The sequence below is a fragment of the Actinia tenebrosa genome, unplaced genomic scaffold (genome assembly GCF_029948245.1).
Source record: "Actinia tenebrosa isolate PJP-AT-01 unplaced genomic scaffold, QUT_ActTen_1.0 PGA_scaffold4__44_contigs__length_22323623, whole genome shotgun sequence".
In the NCBI taxonomy this organism is placed as follows: Eukaryota; Metazoa; Cnidaria; class Anthozoa; order Actiniaria; family Actiniidae; genus Actinia; species Actinia tenebrosa.
The window spans coordinates 7,203,913-7,220,061 of record NW_028292581.1 but is presented as its reverse complement, the minus strand read 5'-3'; the positions used below and the strand labels follow the sequence as shown (position 1 = coordinate 7,220,061).

At 36.4% G+C, this 16,149-nt stretch overlaps 2 protein-coding genes across 2 annotated transcripts; both read right to left on the bottom strand.

Moving 5' to 3' along the window:
- Nucleotides 1-1,593: 1,593 nt before the first annotated feature.
- On the bottom strand, nucleotides 1,594-6,827 carry LOC116295598 (protein Wnt-3a). Its single transcript, XM_031703469.2, has 4 exons — nucleotides 6,587-6,827; nucleotides 6,211-6,452; nucleotides 3,326-3,591; nucleotides 1,594-2,736 (listed from the first exon to the last, which is right to left on the bottom strand). Exons 1-4 carry the CDS (start codon nucleotides 6,691-6,693, stop codon nucleotides 2,266-2,268), a joined length of 1,086 nt encoding a protein of 361 aa, XP_031559329.2. The 5' UTR covers nucleotides 6,694-6,827; the 3' UTR covers nucleotides 1,594-2,265.
- Nucleotides 6,828-10,233: 3,406 nt separating this feature from the next.
- Nucleotides 10,234-15,433, bottom strand: LOC116295599 (thioredoxin-related transmembrane protein 2-B). The gene is made up of 8 exons (XM_089037032.1): nucleotides 15,140-15,433; nucleotides 14,807-14,873; nucleotides 14,463-14,576; nucleotides 13,768-13,844; nucleotides 13,095-13,201; nucleotides 12,173-12,238; nucleotides 11,337-11,466; nucleotides 10,234-11,021 (listed from the first exon to the last, which is right to left on the bottom strand). Exons 1-8 carry the CDS (start codon nucleotides 15,278-15,280, stop codon nucleotides 10,911-10,913), a joined length of 813 nt encoding a protein of 270 aa, XP_088893158.1. The 5' UTR covers nucleotides 15,281-15,433; the 3' UTR covers nucleotides 10,234-10,910.
- Nucleotides 15,434-16,149: the final 716 nt, after the last annotated feature.

The following is a 16,149-nucleotide window of genomic DNA, read 5'->3' as shown; positions in this document are numbered from 1 at the left end:
TTACGATTTTGAGACGACAATACCACGAAATATTGACGGCTAGTTGGGTTCGCGACTCCGCCCAATACCGAATATATTTTCTCACAACTAGCCGTCAATACTTCGTGGTATTGTCGTCTCAAAATCGTAATTAGTTTATAATACTAATTTTCAGGCCGTTGAAGTATTGATTGACGGAAACTAAAAGTCCTGGGTTTTTTTTTTTATTTTCAGTTCCTACTTATTACGCATGTGCCTACTCTTGTGATTGGACACTATTGTGTTAAAAACTTTTCACAATTTACACGCTTGCTCGATAATTCCCACGAGCCATGCACTGCACGAATATTCACGACTACATACCCGATCAAACTTGACGCTATATATTTATTAGTCGATGGTAATGTATTCATAATATATACCACCATGTGAGGCGCGAACATTTTGGACTCTCGTAGCCGTTGTTAAAACTTTCATGCTACCGATAACAGCTTGTTCTCATTTGGAACGAAAGATATATGGAGAGAAGAGCCTTTCTTCTCTCTCCAGTACCGTTACAGTAGGTACATTCTGGTTTTCCAGGTAAGTTGAGCCACTTTACCAAAGTTTCAAACTATATGCATAAGATACGTTTATTGTCAGTTTTCTAAGGAGGACTATCTACGAAAGTATTATTGATAGTCTCTATAAATCTTAGGTTATTATATAGCTAGTCAATTAAAGTAAAAGAAACTTTGTTTTTGCCTTTATACAAAGCTCGTTCGATCTGGTGTCGTTTATTATAAGGCGAGGCTGGAAGGTCAGTATGGGCGATATAAAACTCGAGTTTTTTCCCCCGTTATTTAATTCCGTTGTTATAGTCCATCTTAACCTGACATTACTACATTGTTCCAACAATTTTTTTTAATAATGTATAATACAGTAGTTTCATTAAAGCAGCCGCTCTTTATATCAATAACTACCTATTATTGATGGTTTTCACGGCGGCCATGTTGGAGGAACAAAAGAATAGTCAATGAATTTTTTTATATCCTCCAACATGGCCGCCGTGTCTTTTGTTATTTAATTCTCTTGGGAATGGCTGAAAACCATCAATTAAACCCCTCCAACTTGCTTTGATAAATTCATTTGGCGATTTTTGTTTATCCTCCTTACAAGAAGTTAAGGTGACCCTGACAAGAGACAAGTCTCTTGCTTTCAGCGTTGCATGCCGGGAAATAATCACATGACCATTTGTCGATCCTGATCGTCTTCAGTCGCCGATGATCACGTTACGAAATGTACTCACATTTCCATTCTCATTATTTTAGTTTTTCCCTATTTCACTATGACGTCACATCAAAACAATCTATTGTTTAAACGCAAAGGATCATGGTCGTCGGAGGGGGTCAAATCAACGCTAAATTCACCGAAAATTGTTCTAAAACCCGTATCAATCCACGAAGAGAAGTAGAATAGCTCAGAATATTTTTTAGTACATATTAACACATATTATATCTGAAAACCAGGCCAATTTAGATTAAACTGTTTCACTAGTAGCAACTTTTGTTGAATTTTCTATTGAATTTGGAGATTCTATCCCCCACATAAACAAGCAGTGACGTCACAGTGAAATAGGGCAATTCTTTTTTATTTTTATTTCTAAAGGGTAGTTACCAATAGCCATATTTTAAAAAACTATAGGACTTGATAGTTTCTATTCGTTATTGCACAGTTCAAATGAATACTAGTGACGAGGTTCGTGGGCAAAGGATTGTGGGATTGAATAAGAGAATTCGAGATCCACATACGGTATTCTAAGAACCACATGTCCATTAACCAATCTTCCTTACAATAACTTTGAAGACACGAATGCTATTGGTCATTGGTGTTTACTATTACTATCTACATGTGTTAGATCTAGCTACAGCGAATTACAGCCTAGATACAGAAGAATCAGGCTAGCTAAATTAATTTACAATTGAATTGAATACTCGGTCTAAGGTGGAGTGTTGTTGTCACTGTCCATGAGTCATTTCAATCGATCCAAGCATCGAATGTTATGGTACAAAATGCTCGTTTCTTCGTCAGTCAACTCGCTCCAGCCATAGAATGTTTTCAAGTATCGAAATTATTTTCAATTAACGCTTGCATGCTATCCACGGATCTAAATCCTCTCAAATAAGCAAAGGAATGCATGGCACGTTGGTCACTAAGGCAGCAACCAAAGGATACCATCTCAACATATTACAGTTTGTCTTTGTTGAGTTCCCCGGATTGCAAATATCCAAATTTCTTTTCTTAGAACTATTTACAGGTGTAGACATTTACTAGCTGCTTACACTTCTTGCACTTCACCTCACAGCACCACAAAAAAAAGCAGTCGCAATTCCTCGTCACCTTGGTTTGCTGCACATTGTGTCCTCTTCCACAGCACAGCAGCTCACATCCATCAATTCCCGAAGACGAAATATTGCATTCCCGACCCGATGTACCCAGAAAACCAGACTTCGGGTCTGGATCGCAGAAGTTCGGCGAAGGTTCGTAGTAGATCAAGTCGTTATCCGAGGGTCTCTTGAATTGCTTGTACAAAGGTTTGAGTCGCTGTTTTCCCTTTCGATTGAGTTTGATCGTCATCTCGACGGCGCTGTTATACTTTTCCTTTATGTACTCGCCAACCTGACGAAAATTTGGCTGCTGAAGCCAGCACGTTCGCATTGAGCAGGACCCTGATAAGCCGTGACATTTGCATTTGCGCCACATTAGATGAGATATCGCCTGCAAAGGCGAAAATTAACATTAGCTTGAAAATAAAAGATCGAACAGTTTCAAATATACATTGCCTTTGCAATCAGTACCGTTACCCGAGAATCAAGATTGCTACGATTTTTATAGCGACAAGTAAAATCATTTATTAGCTTAAAATAAGACACTATGGAATGAGAGTTAAAATTGTTAGCATCAGTTGCCTTTTAATTTCCTGTCGACAACTCATTTTACTCAACTTGGTTTTTCCATGTCGTTAATTTGACCATATAAAAAAGCACTCAAATGTTTTCTCTTTAACCAGCGAGAAGCTTACGATTTTCTTGTTAATGGAATTTGAGCGATAAATGTTTCTATATATAGGTATAAGGTTTGACGGAGCGAATGCCATCGATTAGATATCAGAATATCTTGCAATAAAAAAGCATGAAAGAAAACTCGTGCATTCAGTGCAAAAGCTATCAAAGTAGAGGCAAAACTAACTGCTGAAAAAAAAAAACACTTATGAGTCAAAGATAGCTATTTTTTGACTATCAGATCCTGATGGAAGTCAAGTGATAACAGAAAGACTTGTTAGCATACGAAAAAAGAGATATCTTACCTTTCTTCCTGCTCTGCTGTTATGTCGATCCATAATCGATCTCAGCCCATTCCCACGTTCTTGAGCTTCGGTAAACTGTTTACTGAAGGACGTCCCAAATTTCACATTACTATTGCATCCTGACCAAGTCCACTGTTTTCCTGAAGAACCGCTTTTTGAGCGATCACAATCACAGCTCTCGATATTCCCCGAAGAACAGGCTGCAGTTACTGAATGCGCCACGCCTGCTGCTGTGATGGCGTGCACGAATGCGCCCTCTCTGCAAGCTAACAGCAAGAGACAAAATAGCACGGGTTAAAATAAGAAAGTGCGGGAAACTTATTTAGGTAGTGAAACACATTATTCTAGATCTTTACCCCTTTCCTTTACCCGCAAAAATCAACTTTAAATTCCATTCTAGTCCTGGCATGCATCGAAATCTTGTTAATCACGTCTGGCTCGAAGTAAGTAAAATCAGAAGTTATGAACTTCTGGTAAAATAAATTTATTTTTTACGTAAAAACAAACTTACAAATTTTAACAATATTGAAGTCTTTTTTCCCAACAATTATTATATAAATTTTAATTTTATCAATAAAGTCCTAAGGAAGAATTTCATGAATTGATTATACTAATTCATTTTCTTCGATAAGGTCATAAGTATACATTTGTGCAGATTTTCTGATCGTCAACATGTATTCCCTTCTATTTGTATTTTGCCTGTGAGCTTCGTTCGTTAGTCCATCTTCGGACGTGAATGATGCATAGAGATAAGTAAACGAATGATTTACTCAAATGCAATGTTCAACATATTAGAAGGCCATCAATTGATAAGAACACTTGAGGAATTTGTTAGAAAAACAAAGGGTGTTTTGGTTGGCACGTTTTTAAATTCCTTATTTGAAATCCTGACGATAACTAGAAGAACACTGCGCGTTTTCACAAACACTGTTGATCAGTTTTGCATACGAAACACGCTCACCGTTGAACAAAATATAATGGTTCAAAAATGTAGAAAAGTTTTCCATACTTATAAGTCTAAGTATTTCGTACACACTTGAGAAAACCTATGAATAAATGATCGATTATCCAGGACCTAGAGATTTGAAAACCAAAAATGACTTTCTAATGCGTTTGGGAAGGATATTAATGATGTTATTACAATCAACTGAGAGCAATCCGATTAAAGCTAACGATGCTACTAAGTCTGAAGCTTGGGCGGTCTAAAGCTATTGATAAAACTTTGGTATCTTAGTCTGGGCGTCGGTAACTAACTGATTTGCACTGCACCATCAACTATCTATCTATTGAGAAGAAAAACGTCTTTGAGAATGAATGTGATAATGAATGAATGTGAAAATGAGTTAAACTTGACTTCGCGATAAATCATCGCATAGTTAGGCATTGGCAATACAGCTTAGTTCTTTAAAGAATATAATACATGAATTTTCAAATTATCTATTGAAATGTGTTGATACAAGAGTCTGTGGGAAACTTAAAATACTGTGATGTAGCAAGACCACGAAAATAATTCAACGAACCATGCAAAAGAAAAAAACTTTATATAGGATAAGGAAACTATAGTTTAAATTTCCATCTATTTTGTGAAAGAAAAGAAGGTTTAATTCGATTCCTTGAATTATATTCTGGAAGTGTAAAGCCGACATCTATCAAAATGAAAGCATCTTCCATTAAAATTCCCCGAAAGTTTTAATGGCAGATGCGTACTATTAGATCCGGATAAATTTATTTTCACATCGCGATGAAGCTCGTTGACGATGATTTCAGTCGCGTTTGTATTTTTTGGCGAACCTTCCCGACTTATTTTGTCATCAAGCAAATCAGGTTCTGTAATATCCCTGAAGTGTGGATGGGCTGTTTTCGTCACAGGACTCCCACCCAAGAGACGTATTATGCCTTGTCAACAGTACAGACTTTATAACCATTTATTTCCCTAAACAATCAAATAATAGAACCTCTTCCAAGCACTCTCTGCATGGCGTTTCCTGATTGAAACCTCCTCAATAAACCTCAAAAAAACTGTCTATGCTTCTCTGTCGGTGGGAATCAGTTTGAGATTTACGAAACGCTTGCAAAACAAAAGGCATAAATCATTTTTAAATCGCTCGAAGAGTGAAATAAGATCAAAAAATCAGCAAGGGACAGGACAAGGTGAAACAATCCGGATCAAATTCGACCAAAGAGTCGTATACACAGAAGTAAAGTGATTGTAAAACGCCAAAAACAATGATTGATATCCGTGGATTGTCAAACATCTTGCAACCATGTAAGGTCACTTCCAAGTAATATTTCTATAGAAATTCAAAGTTGCCTTGACATGAGAAAGTGAACGTCAGTAATAAGAAGTTCATAGTTCAAAAATTCTGAAGAAGAAAAATTTCTCGTCTGATTAGTGTTTTGCTTATCATATCCACTAACGTTTTTATGAACGATCTATTCTGAAACATATTCTGGAGCATTGTGTTACCACTCCCATCGAGGGTTTCCCTTTAAGCAGGCATAATCGATTTGTGAGAAAAAATTCATTGTAGTTTACTAGATATATAGTGTTCTGAATTTCGCGCGATTCATCGCCAAATCTATTTATCCTAGACCATATTCACCATACAAACTCCGTAAATTTTCTAACTTTTAACAAGCCCTTATAAACAACTAGGCAACTACCTATGTAAGCCATTTTTGTGTGTTTTTAAAAGGTTTTTACAGAGTTGTTGAACTTGAGTGGCTTTTAGTTAGAATGTTTGACTGTTTCTTCCCTGACAAATAAACATCGTGCTAGCAAAACGAATATTTCCCCAAATGTAAATAACCCTTCAGAATTGTCACCTTAAAGCTCTCAAGAGTCAAGATCATCGTTGATATTAGGCTCAAGTAAGCTCATTTACCTTTTTGAAGGGCTGATCCAAACAATGATCCCGATTCTTTGATTGTAGAACAGTTCCATCGCCGGTTACGAAACTGATACTGGCACTCTTCAACCGCATACTTAGCACCCGAAGCAACATGTGGCATTAGAGAAGGATGCTTGCGACAGGCTTCGCGTTGTTTAACGTTTAGCTCCGGTGTGACAAAACACAACATTGCCTTTTTAGATGGATCTGAAGATGCTATTTGAGTTCCTAAAGTCCTGTAAAGTGGATTGGAAAGTATTTAGTTGAGTGCTAAACGATTTATAACACGGAATCTATCTCTCGATGAAGGGTCAAGGTAGCGAGCGACTAAGGCACTAATAAGGTAACATCAAGTCTTCTTCCTACTTACCACCAAACAGCTCGTACTGGAATCTCCATGCTTGCACAAATCGTTAAAATCACTAAAATGAAATTCTTCATGTTGGTATTCGTGAAGTTGGCGGTCAAAAATCTCATGCGTTTGTTGTTTTGCGATCTGTCAAGAAAGTTTTCACTAGTGTGTTTGGGTTCAGGGCACGTCTCCCAAAAGGCTTAATCTACCATCGTATTTCAATCAAAGTGAATATAAAAGGGTTGCATTTGGAATTACAGAGGTGTCAACGGCTTTACGCACTGTCATTCATAACTATTAATAAGTGGTCACTCAAAATGTGATTAAAAAAGATCCGGTCAGGACAAAAACTGCTCGCAATTTTACCACGTAAAAAAAAAATTAATGAAATACAATTCTCGAGTATTTAGGTAAACCCTACAGTATTAAAATACCGAAATGCTATATCTAAAGGAGATTAAAGTTTATCAAGATGTTTTTAAGCGAGGGCTAGGAAGATTTTTTCTTTAGAAGTGACTTACTGATAATTAAACGAGGCTGATCCTAAATTAACAGTCTCGACTAAAAGTAAACGAATGTTTAGGACCTGACATTGAAAACATATTAAAAAGAGCTCATCCAGGCATTGAATAGAAAATCAGTGGAGAAAGTTCTAATGATTTTTAAGATTGTCCTCTTATCGAAGGAACCCTGTAGCTTAATTACTACAACTGTCAACAAGTTTTTTTTTTCAAGTGTAGGATTCAGAGGTTTGTTTACAAATGAACGCGGTATCGGCTCGCAATGAATCGACCTCTCAAACGTTCGCGCTGTTCCTGAGTTCGGATTAAAAAGGAACTCGTGTTCTTAGCATCGTTTTAGGGCGTTTTTGGGGCGTTCTTTCCATGATAAACCAAATGGTCAAGTAATTAAGCAGCGGTGGTTACAATGGCTGACATATATCACACAATTAATCAATTAAGACGATACTTCACTCGAGTGACCTTGAGTGAATGATTAAGTCAAGTGGTGTGAATAAGACCATCGCTTTCAAAAGGTGTCAAATGGAATTGCGTTTGGTCTTCATCACTTTCGTTCAAATAAGCTCTCGAAAGCACAAAGAATGGCGCTCAAATTAACTCAATACAATTCGTTGCGAAGTCGATGAAACCGGAAATAAAGTTTATTACCTAAGTAAAGAAGTTTACTCAAAAAGAAGCGGTCTTCTTAAGAAATGCAAATTTGCTAGGTGAAAAATAAAATGATGTTCTAAGTGGTTTGAAAAAACTAGCTTTGTTTATCTCGTAAACTAGTTTTTGCTGTTGACACAACCGTTTATTGATATCTTACACGGTTATCCAACAAACTACCAACAAAAATTGACATAGCTCTGTGTTTAAAGGATTAGCGAATCTTTTAACCAGCTCAAAACTCCAATCTCCTTCATCTTAACCGGTTTTTCAACTAAAATTACTTTACGGTTTCAAAAATACTTGATCTTTATTATGAAACTCAGTAATTTATAACGATTTTCTTTTATATCGAAAACAATTCGGTAAAGCGTTGGTCTTGACAAACGGCGTTTTTCATTGCTAATTCCTTAAGAAGTCCGGAGATCAAACTAAAGTCTGTCCAATTCAACAGCTTTTTCGGATTGTGTAGTTTTTCGAACGTCCATCAAGGAAATTGCAACCTCTTAGCTCTTTGAACACGCCGACTTGGACTTGTCCATAGACTAAGCCGGCGCTTTCATTCATACCATTTCATACATTATGCAACTATGGAATTCGATTCTTGGAAACTCAAATTCGAGTAATCTTCAGGCCTGAATATAGAATTAAGCAAAACAATTGGAAGCAAATATTTCTTGGATGCCTAACCGTATGACTATAATGATAGTCCCCTCTATTAACTATGCTATAATTATGATTGATGAACTGTGCCTTGTGGCTTAATTAGTTTCTAACACAAAATCTGTCGCTAGAATTTAGTTAAAGAGAAGCTAATGTTCTCATAAATGGTAAACTTAACATGTAGTCAAGATGTCGTTGCCGCGTCAGTCAGTCTCGTTAAGCACGTGTACAACACACTAAGGTGTTCGGTGTTCTTTTACGCATGCATACTATTCCTTCGTCTCCACTCGGCGGCTTTGCGCGCTTATATGATATATAAACACGCTGGGAGCTGCAGAGCACTAGAGAAGCAAGATTAGATACACGAGGCGTAGCCGGGTGTTTCTCCTACTTTTGGAGTGCTCCACAGCTTCCAGCGTGTTTATATCACAGTACAGAGACACAAGCACCCGTATATTGCTTTTCATAAAATATTTTTGAGCGAATTTGCACCAGCGTGTCTCTGTCCTCTGATTTAAACACGGTAGCCAGCCAATCAGCACACGTGTTATATCTCATATATTTTATAATAGTTACTACTAGGTATGGTTCCTGCATGCCTAACAAGTCAAATAAAACATGGCATCGCATTTAGATAATTCTCAAAGGCCAAAATCAAATCGGTCCGGAAGTTAACTGATCGAGTCTTGCCAAACATTTATGGGCGAATACTAGTACCTTTTCCAGAACACACCATTTCCAGAACTGCACAATTTCCAGAACACCCGATACCATAAAAAGCGTTTCTCAACTTAGTACTAACTAGTTCGTGATTAAAATATGCAAAGAAATTCATTTTATTTAGCCATCCTCACAGACTGGACTTGTGTTAAATTTTAAACTAGTGTTAACTGTTTGCACACTGAAATCAGGGTACCTAATTCTCGTATCTAAGACCCTGTCCATATGAGACGTTCGCAATCGAAAGCGCACATTTTCTAACGACGATAATTTGCGATTTACAGCGATCTCAGTTTTTACTTGACCATATATCGCATAAGAACGATATAGGCGATATGAACAATACTAGAATAGAAAGAGCCTGGACTGATGAGCATGGCATTGCGTATGTTTGCGAAGACAACTGCATCATTCAAACGAATGAGCCGAGAAGTCGGCAGTAAATGGTGTACGCGTTTCGTACTGATGAACGTTGAAATTACACGAAGAAAATAGTTTTCTGGTAGAAATGAATTAGACACAAAATAAGGATGTGCAGGAAAGAAGGTTATGTATGTGCGGCATACAACCATATTGCGATAATAAGTCTAAATATAATGTCACAAATAATTGTAATCAATTGTAATTTATCAAACCCTGTGATATGAGCAACACACGTACACTAACCGCAGTACTCAAGTACCAACACCACAAGTATAAGCAAATCCAATTATCCCCAAGGAAATCCGTTAGAAAAAACTGTGAAATGATTAAGAGTTCTAACGAGATTAAATTAAATACACACGTGCAAATTTTGCGGTAATTCTGTGGTTTTCGTGGGAGTGGAAATCAAAGATGGCGTAGAGGTAGAACTGGCAACACTTAATTGTAACCAAAATCCAGAATCAGACAATGATATTTAACTTTAAACGGTCTGTTAATCGGGAGCTGCACACGTACCTCTATGAACGTGAGTACATCATTTATTTCTACAAATGCCATGCTTCCTTCCGGCTGCATGACGTACCTAGATCGATTGTGGCTTAAAATGTGACTTACTCCGGGTTTTTTGGTTTTCGTACTGACTCCCAACCTTTCTTTGGTAATTCCATTGATAAAAAGATTACAAGAACATCCAGGAAACCAACGTCTTATTTTATTCCATAAAATCACTCTTATCTACTTAGAAGTATTTCTTAGCAATAAGACAGTTTCAAATAAGACGTCCCTTGGTAGCATTCAGGTTTATCTCCCCTGCACAAAAGTATAAGGTAAAATGGTACCTTACTAATAACAGAGGTATATAAAGTAGGACCAATATTAACCCACACACTCCCTGCTACACAGCGAAACTTTAATATCGAATTGCAAACATATTTGCGAAAATGTTTCCCGCGAATTGCTTTTTACTCCGACGAAAACTTGTGTCGCGGGGAAAGTTACAGAAGGACTGACAGGGGTTTCACTAAGGGTCGAGGAATGCTCCCGTAAAAGGGCAAAATTCTTTGGTAATCTGTAAAAAGTTTCACTTCAACTCTCCGGCTAGTTCTTGACCTTCTTCTATCATTTCAAAACTTAATAAAGCCCCTGGACTGAAATGCCTTGTGTAGTATCCATGGTTGAACTTGACTCGCACGAGCGCAACTGGCCATAAATATTACTTTGGTAAATAAAAAAACAGGCTGAAAAAGCGATAATGATACATCGACATATTAATAAAATGTGCACTGAATAACGTATCATTCTTTTCTCCTCTTCTGTCCTCGTCGACAGAGCGCCAAGCTGTGAAGGTAATCAGCCAGAGTCTCCAGTTATTTATCTTTTTTCTCTTCTTTATTCTTGTTTGCCTTTTTCCAGTTTCTTTCCTTTTCTTTCGCATTTTGGTACAACTCTTCGATATCGAAATCGCGTAAAATCTTTTCCTGTTGGGAGTGAAATAGTTTTTGATCAGCTTAAAGAATTCAATTTACGATCGCGATATGCTATTATTATGAAAAAAAAACATCATCATCATAATATAAACAAATTAGGACTCAATGAAAACCAATAATCACTGGCAGATTTTAGAGAGTGTCAAAGAGCCCCCCTCACTCCTCCCTCTGTTGTGAATGAAATCTCTTATCATAGTAAGGACTGCCTTCAAACTCCCCCCCCCCCCCCCTCCCACAGCAGAATTCCTGGATTTTCACACAAACATGACACACTCTCGGTTTTACGACTAACAGATAGTCCCCTACCTCTGTAAATGAATATGGAGCAACAACTGACTTAATGTTTACTGTTGGTCTTCTCTTTGTTTCTTTGCCTCCTTCGTATACAAGGATTGAAGGCACTTGTTTTGAAAGAACTGAAGAATCAATCCGATGCCTGTTGAAATTCAATTTGTTTGTAAATAGCTGGAACCAATCAAAATTTGAACCAAATCCACAGTAGCGTTAAATAAAGAAGCTTATGAGAAATATTTTCTTGAATGTTTTCTTTTTCTGAATGAACTGGCTGCAACACTGCACAATCGGTAATGGCCATATCCAATCTACTCTACAGGACAGAGGTGACCTCTTTTTCTCTTAGGGCACATGGGAACGTCAAAATTTTTGTGTGGGGGGAGGGGGAGGGGGAGGGGAAGGGGTTACATTATTATTCATTTCTTCAAAACTCAAAACTAAGTCTTGCTTTCCTAAGACATGAATGAGATTTTTTAGAGCGTGCTCAGGAAGATTTAAATTTCTTGAGTACAACTATTTGTCAAAAGGCCTACAAAGACAAAACTAGTTTCCTAAAGGATCTTGATTTTGAATGCGCCAAATATTATTTTAAAGGTATCATTAAAAAAAAAGATTTATGAACTTCTGGGTGGTAGAAAAAGAGGATCTAAAATATATTTTAAATGTCAATTTTGTTAAACCCTTAAACATCTGTTGAACTGACAATAGTTTGTCAAGGCAAGTCAAGGCAAAACTTTCTCATAGACTAAATTAGACAGGTTTTTGGGTTCTGCAAAGAGAAAAACCTGATATATGTCAGAATGTGTGGATATTTTCCCTAAGTAAAAATAAATAACAGTCATTCTTACCTTTTAGCCACTACAGGATATTTTCCTGCATCTATCTTGCCAAACTTTAAAAACTCACAACTATATCTGAAATGAAAATCATCCAAAAAATTAGACTATTTAACAATTATTCACCGAAGAGCAAAGTGATTATCAGGGAATGTTCACCGAGACGCGAGTCTTCGAGCGGCGAGGTAAATATTACCCAATAATCACTGAGCCTGAGGCAAATAATTGTTTTAGTATAAATACACAGGTGATTCTTTCAAAAGAAGGAAAAGAAGAAGAAAAAAGGCATATTTTTCTGTTAACAGCAACAAAGCGGCTTGCCACCATTTTGGATTTTCACTCGAGGTGATTATCCTGTGATAGTGTGAGTTTCTTGACCAATCAGCATGTGAGATTTTCTATAATCACCTGCGTATTGTTACTAATACTGTGTTATTCATTATACATTATACTGTATGTTGAGTACTAGTTAAAGAGTCTCTTAAGCTTCTTAAACTTGATTTTCTAGAGTTGAAGAACATTTAAAGTGAACTCTAAGAATGAAAAATAAATCTTTTTTTCATTTCACATCATAACACAGGAAATTGTTGCCGAGTCTCCCTAGCTAGTTGCTTGATGTTACAACACACTCAACACTCACTACAACTACATTTTTGAGGAGAGAGGAAAACAGCTGGAGAACCTGGAGAAATCTCCTCGTGGCAAGCAAGAGAACAACCCATCAAACAAACTCTATTCATATGTGGCGTATGCAGGACTTGAACCAGCGACCCAACCCGCAGGACTCAGTTCTGAACCAGCTATGTGGATAAACCTTTAAGGGTAGGATATAAATAAAATTTCAAGGGAAAAAGCTGTGTTTATTATGTTATCTTGGTTTACTCTCATGCTTTACACTTTACATCTCATATCACACAAAATGATGTCTACTTACTTGAGGGATAGATTAGCAAATATTGGTGCTAACCTCACGCACTGTGGTGACCAAGGACCATAGAATTCTACAATCCATGTAACATTTGGGTTGTGCAGAAGCTCTTCCTAAATAAATAATTGATTGATTTTGGCAGAAATTAATGGATTTTCTTCATGTGTTTTCTTTTAATGAAGAGTGTCTATATGTTTTCTATATTTAATGTGTTTTTTTTTTTGAATGAAGAGGGTCTATATTTTCAATATTTAACTTTTAATTGGAAGTGTAAGATCCGCATGAGCTAGTTTGAATGTATTGCACAAATTTTAGTTTTCTGCATGCTTTTCTTTGTTTTTGTTTTACCATAAGATATCCCTTAGGAATGGCTACTATAAATTCAGTTTAGCACTTTTAGTCAATACTTCAGTTTTCACCACTGACGCTACAACATGTAAGTGAATTTGACTTTAAATTTACTTTTTGGATTTTTTTTGTCCTTTCACCATTTATGCAGCCTCATTATAGCTAGTTTTTTGTTTTTTTGTTTTTTTTTTGTTTTTTTTTTGTCGTTCATAGTATTAACTGTACTATGTACGAGTTTAAGATACAGTCTGTAAATAAAGTAGAATTTACAGGAAGAATGACCCTCTTTTAAAGGAAAACATAATTAAGCATTTAAAATGATCCATCTTACATCAAGCCCTGGTCCTCTAAAGTATCTAACATTGTCCGGTCCTTTATAAGCAGGCTCTGGAAATATCAGGAATAGTACTGTAGAAAAAATGATATAAATTAGCAACTGTTGTTTTAGATAACGACATGCAAATTTTGATGCAAATAAAAATCAAATGTTACAAAGCCATTTCAAGCTTACTACGATCAATATGTACCATAGTTCCATAGTTATACAATGGTTTTGAGTGTCATATCATACAATATTCCATGAGGTATTTTCTAGTATATAGAAAATCTTTTACTAAGAATGACAAGTGGGATAACATTGCATAACTATATATTTTTAAGATATTATGACTCAAAACCATTGTATAGACCCCCTGCATGTGACATTGATCTTTGGGACAAAACAATTTTACATAAGAAATGTTTTCAAATCTCAAGAGAAGAAAACTTAATTATTCTTCGATTGCAAATTATGTCATTGCAGCCTCCCGGGGGAACGTTGGTGCCATTTAACAAAATATTTCTTATTAGCATAGCATCCATTTTTAATGGCACCACAATGGCCAGAATGCTTTTGTTTTTTTACTCTCTTGGAAATGCTTCCAACGCATCAATTATTGCTTTGGCGCCGGATAAGGAATTAGTGCAAGGGGTCTATAATTTGAATATATTTTATAAACCCCACAAAAATGTACTGATGATACCTACTCAGACAAATGACAAGATATAGCACCCCAAGTCTGATGTCTTGTCTCACGAACAGAACAAAGTTGGAAATCTTACAAAGCATGAATAACATGGACATAAACTCTTGCCAAGATGCTGAAAGAAGAATCAAAAAGACATTCAAATAATACAAAAACCTTAATTCACAGATAAATGATATTTCATTAGTAATAATTATTTTAAAAAACTCTTGGCCAAGATTTGGAACAAAAAGATCCAGTATAGTATGATATAATAAAACTTACATTTAAGAATGGCCAAACCAATGATTCAAAAAAATATTGATTCATGGATAATTCCAGATTTAACGAGAAAAAAATAAATACCTGGTTTTAATTTTCTGTTTTTCACAGCCAAGACAACTGCCAGAAAACAAAGAAGCTCCAAATCTTTCTGAAAATAAAGGGGAATTATAAATTCCTCGAGTTAGGTGTTAAAAATATATGTGATGCGATGACAGGCAGTGCATCAACACTAACCAGAGTTTGATTTTAAATGGTTCAAATAAACTCAATCGATTTAGTAATAAAGAAACCAAACAAACAGTAATAACACAACGAAATTTGAAAAACCTTAGCGTGGAGTTCTAAAGAAAATAGAAGACAGAAGATAAGAACGCGTTTGATACAAGTAGTAAATAAATCATCACAATCACTAACCCATTCCATCTCGCACTCATCGTTAGGAAAAAGCCACGTACAGAATGGCTGGAAGCTCTTCAGCACTGGATATAGACAGCACGACAAGGTATTCAAGATATAATGGCCGCTCAGAAGGATTTTTAGTTCTTGAATTTTCATCGTCCTGTGATTTCAAAACAACCACCACCATTCACATGGACGACTTTGCAATCGTTAGGTAGATGCAGCGTTATACTTCATGTATCGGATTTAATTCGTATCCTAAGAAAGGATCAATGCAAATAAATTTTTCATGAAGTATATATCTAATTTTTGAAGTAAAGCGCTGACCATACATATCAAGGGCTTTTAGATTTGTATGCGAAACCTCTGGATGGTTAATACGCGGGCGTGATGGTTGCTATGGTGATGCACGAGGTCGAGACTTCGCGGCAGGAAGTGACATATCATCAGCTGTGAAGACGCGATGTAAACAACAAAACGAAATCGAAAGTAAAACCGCAACAAAGGCACTTTAAAATTCCCAGTAAAAAAATCCCTATCACATGCACAGGAATATGAAAAACAAAGCAAGGAAGTTGGGTCTCCTAGAAAATCGGTAGATGTAAAAGATTCTTTTAGCAAAAGCTTAGAGTTTTAATGCATTGGCTTGGTTTTGTACTTCTTCGACAAAGGAAAACAAAAGAACGTTTGTACATGGACGCTAAACATCATGGATTTCGTTAATTCTTTGCCAACTGAGGTGTCGTCGATTATTTTCGCGTATTTGGATGTAGGTAGTCTCCTTCAAGCATCATTAGTGTCCTAAGAATTGGAGGAATATTGTTATGAACCTTGACTTTGTTTGGAAGAAAAAGTGCTCGACTCTCGATCAAATATGTGTTAATCAGGACAAAGAAAATGGAATACCATGGAAAAACATCGCTATATTGAACTACGGAAGAAATGGAGTCAAAAGAAGGTGGCTTCAGGGAAGGTACAGTTGTTTAAAGAGTTCTCAAGAGATTCCGAAAGATTTTCTTTGCAAG